This window comes from Primulina tabacum, chromosome 13, assembly GCF_025594145.1.
Source record: "Primulina tabacum isolate GXHZ01 chromosome 13, ASM2559414v2, whole genome shotgun sequence".
In the NCBI taxonomy this organism is placed as follows: Eukaryota; Viridiplantae; Streptophyta; class Magnoliopsida; order Lamiales; family Gesneriaceae; genus Primulina; species Primulina tabacum.
Genome location: NC_134562.1, coordinates 36,134,813 through 36,141,382, shown reverse-complemented (window position 1 = coordinate 36,141,382; position 6,570 = coordinate 36,134,813). Strand labels below are relative to the sequence as shown.

At 33.2% G+C, this 6,570-nt stretch overlaps 1 protein-coding gene across 1 annotated transcript; it reads left to right on the top strand.

Moving 5' to 3' along the window:
* The first annotated feature begins 1,186 nt into the window (after nucleotides 1-1,186).
* LOC142521745 (sodium/calcium exchanger NCL2-like) lies at nucleotides 1,187-6,158 on the top strand. Its single transcript, XM_075624908.1, has 9 exons — nucleotides 1,187-1,636; nucleotides 3,275-3,487; nucleotides 3,630-3,814; nucleotides 4,000-4,145; nucleotides 4,331-4,595; nucleotides 4,736-4,881; nucleotides 4,991-5,246; nucleotides 5,317-5,604; nucleotides 5,756-6,158. The coding sequence occupies exons 1-9, from the start codon at nucleotides 1,243-1,245 to the stop codon at nucleotides 6,002-6,004; spliced, it is 2,142 nt and encodes a 713-aa protein (XP_075481023.1). The 5' UTR covers nucleotides 1,187-1,242; the 3' UTR covers nucleotides 6,005-6,158.
* The last annotated feature ends 412 nt before the right edge of the window (nucleotides 6,159-6,570 follow it).

Here is a 6,570-nt window from a genome sequence, read left to right as displayed (position 1 = left end):
GTTAAGCTAAATTAGGCGACTAATATAGCTATATTCTACTGAGTGCATATCAAATACTCTTCATGCCAATCCGGGATAGCTGCTGAGCTTTGAGCCCATATGAAATCCACATATAAGATCTGAGCGCTGAGCTGGTCGGACTTGTATGTTTGCCAAGCAGAGTTGGGCTTATTTTTGAATGGAAACCATATCTACGTCTTGAGCTCAATTTCCCACAGACGGCGCCAATGATACGATCCTAGTGAAATGAGTGAGCAGGGTCGGGTGCTCCACCGGATCTACTATCAAAATGATGAAGGAAATAAGAGCAATGTAGATATCTGAACCAGAAGCTTCTTCCCCGGGCGGAGAGGATTTCCTGCACTCAAGAAGATAACCACGTGAATGGGCGCCGGAGGGGTGTCCGGCGTGTCCACTCCGATGCTTAATTCAGTGAATGATTCAAGCCAAGAACCAATGTAACCAAGTGATGGTTGTGATATTGGTGTGAATGAATGAATGTAAATGCTGAAGATAAAACCTGGTATTTATAGTAGGAGAAGTAATTATGATCTCGTTCTCCGTGCTACCTACTAGTTATAGTAGGACGGCTGAGCACACCCTATATTCTATCATGTCAAATCATATACTAGTCACATCCTGCCTGTCTGATTCCGTCAACCACTTGGATCGATGTCAGAGATGAGACAGTCGCCCACATCCTATTCTGCTAGTATACTCGAGTGCGGTGCTCATATCGAGGTGGCCCGGGTAGAAAGTTATCGGGAGTTTGAACGAGAGCCCGGGCGTCCGGTGGCCCGGGGAGGAGACGTCCCGGGCATTCACCCGCCCGGCTCCTGATGAACCCTTCCTGTCGACTTGTCCTGATTCTGGCCATCCATCTAGTATCTTGGGTTGTCCATGCCCCAGGCATAAGAATCGTTCATGACTCGGGCACAACCCGGGCTATCCCGAGGGCATCAGGTTCTAAAAAAAAAAAGAAGGTGAAATAAGGATTATTATCCCGACTCTCAAGTTGCTGCATGATTCATGTGCATTCATTTAACCAATAAAATAATAATACCAAACAAAGTGCCAAAAAATTTGCTCTGTAGATAAGACGATGGAACTGATTCCATGGCTGCTACTTCCGAACCAATCCAAATTGGCATACTATAGTCATTCAACGTTTGCATGTATAAATAATAAAACCCATTTCATAATTGAGCACAGCTCTTCTTCTTTCCAAATCTCAAATTTACCATGAAAATCCCAACTATCTCCTATTTCGTTCTTCTCCTCATTATACTATTAACACTGTTCTGTCCAGGCGGGATTTCGAGGCCGGTTCCATTGGAGCTAGTTTCAGATGGGGCGGATGAGTTTGACAGAAACCATCAGCTGATACAGATGAAAGGGTCCGCGTTAATGGGTCCTGAAGACGAAAAGTGCGAGCAGATGTATGGGTTCTTGCCATGTTCGACCACTGTTTGGGGGCATCTGTTCTTGATTGTGGTGTTCGAATACGCACTGTTTGCGGGTGAATCTTACGTTGGATCAGGTGGGGAGAGGGTTTTCAAGATCCTAGGACCTGGTGTGTTCGGTGCCTCCGTGTTTCAGATCATTGGTTCACTTCCGGAAGCGTTGATTCTTCTCGGTAACTAAATTAACTTAGCAGCGCACTTTATTTTGTTCTATTGAAATCTTGAATATATGCATATATTAATTATTCTTCTCGTCCGTACAGAATCCAATGTAATAATAAATAATTGAATCTGATTATGTTTCAATAAATATTTGAATAATAATAATATCGAAACGTTTACACGTCGTGCTTCAAAAAGTCCAAACCAAAATAGGTACGTGAGAACAAACAACTCAATTATTTATACATATTTAATTAACTAATGATCGTGTCGTGTTAGAAATGTCCAAACCAAAAATCCAATTGTAGGCTCTTGGGAAAAAATATTATATAATATAATAGACATCAACCGAATCAACAAATCTCACGAATATAAATATATGAAATCATGTCACAAGAGATACATCATAGAATTATTAGAGGTCAACCTCCCGTACTTTTAATTTATTTATAATTATTTTAATAATTTATATTAATTCTCTTAGGGTGTGTTTGATTGATGTGATTAAATAATGATAGATGAATAATCACATACTTATCTAATGTTTGGTTAAAATTTTAAGATATATTAATAATCAATTTGACCCGATTTAAGACATAATTTTATGATTAATTATTTGATTATTAATCTAACAAATTAAGTGGGATAAGTTATCAACACACCACAAATTACATTTTTATCCTCTTATCTCTTATGAAAATAAATATTTATTAAATTCTAATCTATTATATTTAATGATTATCGTAATATTTTCAAATATATTTCTAATAAATATATTTAAATTAATTTTATAAACATAAATTATAATTATAAATATTTAATTATCTATTTAATTATTTTAAGAATATTTATAATTATTTTAAAAAACAATAATATTATAATATCACTAAACTTTATTTAACATTAAAATTAATATTCAAAATATTACCACTATTTTAATTATTAATTATAAATATTGAATTATCTATCAAATTATTTTAAAAATATTTATAATTAATTTAAGAAAAAACAATAATATGGTAATTATTACTAAAACTTTATTTAACGTTAACATTCAAAATATTTTTGCTATTTTAATTATTAAAATAAATACATATTTACAAATTTCTTTCTAATAAATATATTTAAATTAATTTTAATAAATGTAAATTATAATTATAAATATTTAATTATTTATCCAATTATTTTACGAATATATATTTAAATAGCATTTGGGGCATTTTGATTATTACAATAAAATTTATAAAATTAATCTATCATTTTACAATCATACCAAACACCGTGTTATTTATCTCACCATACTATTAATTCATATATCTCATTTTTTAAACACTCTAATTATTAATCATTTACTTATCCTATCACACGTATCAAACAGAGCCATAGTATATATTATTATTTTATTTATTTCTTCTTATTTTAATATTTTTAATATTCCTTGTCATTATTGTTGATATTAAATTATTCCTTATCATTAATTTATTATAATAACTATTATTTTCAAATATTTATTTATTTTAATTAAATTCTTATTAATATTTATGATTTATTTATTGTGAATTATTATTAATAATAATGTTATTGATCTTCCGTATTATTCTTCTTCATATCAATTTCATTTATTATTTTAATTTTTATTATTTTCTCAGCCTCTGGGTTGTCCAGCAGCCAAGAACAAACCGCGGAGTACGTGGCAACGGGAGTGGGGTTACTTGCCGGATCCACCATTTTACTCCTCACTCTCATCTGGGGAACCTGTATTACAGTCAGCCGTCAATCTTTTCAGGAGCACTTGGAATCCCATGCTCGCGATAGTAAATATTACAACCCTATTGAGAAACTCTTCATTTCGCAATGGCCAGGTTGGTTCGCTCGATTTTTTCGTATGATTTTGGGATTTGATATGTTAATGGGTGTCCTGTTTGTTCGATACTGTATCATGTACTGCATTTCGATCATTACATTTGGTGTTTAATAATTAGTCATGCTTTGGTTGTACTGTAGGATATGGCGTGATTACAGATTTGGGCACTTGTTTCACCGCCAGGATCATGCTTCTTTCTTTGATACCATTAGTGATCATTCTGATTCCAACAGCTTTTCATCTGCCTTTCCATGGGCAACAAGTATTTGTGATTGTCACTCTTGTTGTTACGTTACTGTTCCTGTTTTCTTTCTTCTTTTATCAGGTTAGTCTTCTGATCTTCACGTGTTTAATTCCTCTCCGCCCTTTGGGGATGCTTAATCTTTGTCTGTTGGGATGTTTAAAAATGCTTCAACATAAGGAAATTGAAATACGATCGAGGCATCTGGAATTTGGATAACAGATGAAATTGTTCCAAGATCATTCTAACCATACTCTTTGATTGAGCAGTTCTTTCAGCCTTGGATTCAAAGCAGGCGCTTACTATATATAAAACACGAGCATTTAGTACTAGACATCATAAAACATATGCAGCGTCGGGCGACGGGCAAAATCTTGACCGATAATGGTTCACCAAATGTCACGACCATAAGAAGGTACCTTTTTACCAAGTAAATAAATGCAAGTGCTTTCTTTTTTAGTCGTAGGTACAGTAATTGTCTTATTAGCATCGAACAAGTCTTGAGTCATGTTTTGGTTGAGGTTGATTTATGGCCTATATTTATTTCTTTTCCGATTTCCATTACACTCAGATTAAATTATCCGTGCTTATTTTTTGCAGGCTATTTGAGGACAGAGATCAAGATGGAGATAAGTCCATCTCTTTCAACGAGCTAAAAGGATTTCTGCAAGAAATCAAGTTCAGAAGAGTCCTATCGGATAAGAATAATACAACTTTAGAGATAATGCAGGAATTCGATATTGACAGTGACCAGAAAATAACCATGGATGAATTTGTCAAGGGGATGACGAAATGGCTTCATACTGCAAAAGATACAATCAGTGAAAAATATCACTCCGTTGACTCAGCGAATAACTTGTACAACGTAAATCTTTTTCTATATTAAGAAAAGGAGTAGGAGATAAATTATTGTGGGGTACAATGTTTCAACAAATCAAGAACTTGTTCGAATCTTGATTTATATTATGTAGTGGAATACCTCATAACTTATTATCTGGTTTTCAGATTCTTAAGCCTTGGGTTCAAAAGAAAAGTGAAGAACGTGAAATGATGGAAAATTTGATTCCAGATATATTGGAGCAACTCCAAAGCTCTGCGTATGGAAGCCTTTTAGCAGAAGATGGGTCACCAGATATCGTCGCTATAAGACGGTATATTTGAAAAAGAGTCCTATTATTTATTCTAGTATTAATTTATTGAAAATTAAATATGTCGGCTGCATAAAAATATTTCATTTATAAACTTTTTCGGAAACTTCAGGTTGTTCAAGAACGTCGATCTTGACCAAAGCAACAGCATATCTTACACTGAATTAAAGAAGCTAGTGACCAATTTGCAGTCTGGAATACTACTTGGTGATGCTGATATTGCAGTATCCAAAATTATGGAAGAACTTGATATAAATGGAGATCAGTCGATTAACGAGGAAGAATTTGTTATGGGAGTGTCCAAATGGCTGAATCCAACTAAAGACGAAATTCCCAAGCCAAAAAAGAGCAAAGATGATAATTATCAAGTAAGTATACCTCAACAAGTCTTCTAATTCATATAAATTGTCCGACTTTGTCTCACAAATAATTATGCAGAAAACATGGGAACTGACTGATAAACTCATTGATAACAAGTTAGTTGATAATTCGCCTTTAGCATGGATGAAAGCTATATCTCTTTTGGTACTGGGGATATTGATACTTGGTGTTCTAGCAGAGCCTCTAGTACAGACTGTTCGGAGTTTCTCAAAAGCTACGAATTTGCCTTCATTTTACGTTGCGTTTGTGCTCATACCACTTGCCTCCAACGCTAGATTAGCCGTATCTGCTATCAATGAATCACGAAAGAAGAAACTACAAACCACATCTTTGACATTATCTGAGGTTCCTTCTCTTCTCTTCTCTTAAAAGATAAAATAGAAGTAATAAAAGATTCAGATCTATTCATTCGATAAGAAAAATCAAAGACCCGGATTTACTCTCTAAGAAATGAGTGTCATTTCTTGAAATTAATCGATTTATATGAATAATGCAGATATATGGTACTGTGTTCATGAACAACATTCTGGGATTAGCTGTTCTTCTTTCCCTGATCTATTTTCGAGGCGTGGCATGGAAATTTTCTGCCGAGATCTTGACGGTTCTATTTGTGTCCCTCATAATCGGATGCCTGTCGAGTGTCAGCACTATTTTCCCGGTTTGGACATCAGGCTTGGCTTATCTGCTTTACCCGCTATCATTGGTCCTCGTCTATACTCTTGGAGATTTTGATTGGTTATCGTAGGCCTGTGAACCACCGTATGTTTATGCCTATGAAAGTGTGCATCATGGGAGAAGATAAAAAAAAATTATTATCGATATAAATCCAAAAATTCAATAAAAATATATATGTAATTGTTGAAAAGGCAAAAACAGAATATCAAAATTTTTTATTTATTATGTCTAATATATAGTTAATAGTTAATGAATTATCACTATCATATACATTGATCGTAGTAATTTATATCACTTCTCAAGAATAAAATGTAATTCTTGTATTAGTTTTATCAAATAATCCATCTTTATTGTATTTTTAAAATATTTTATTCTTTTAATTTTTTCTCTAAATGTTTTTTTTAAAAATAATTTTAGTGCAGTTTTGTAATTATATAATTAAGCAATAAATTATAAGAGAAGATATATGAAAAAAATTAACTATATATGTCGTATTAGAATTACATGAGAGTTTAATAACCTATTTAAGAGAATTTATATCACAATTATGAATGTTAATATATTAATAATATCATAAAATTTGAATATCTTGTGAGAATTCCAGAGACTTCAACTACAACAAGAAATGTAAATATT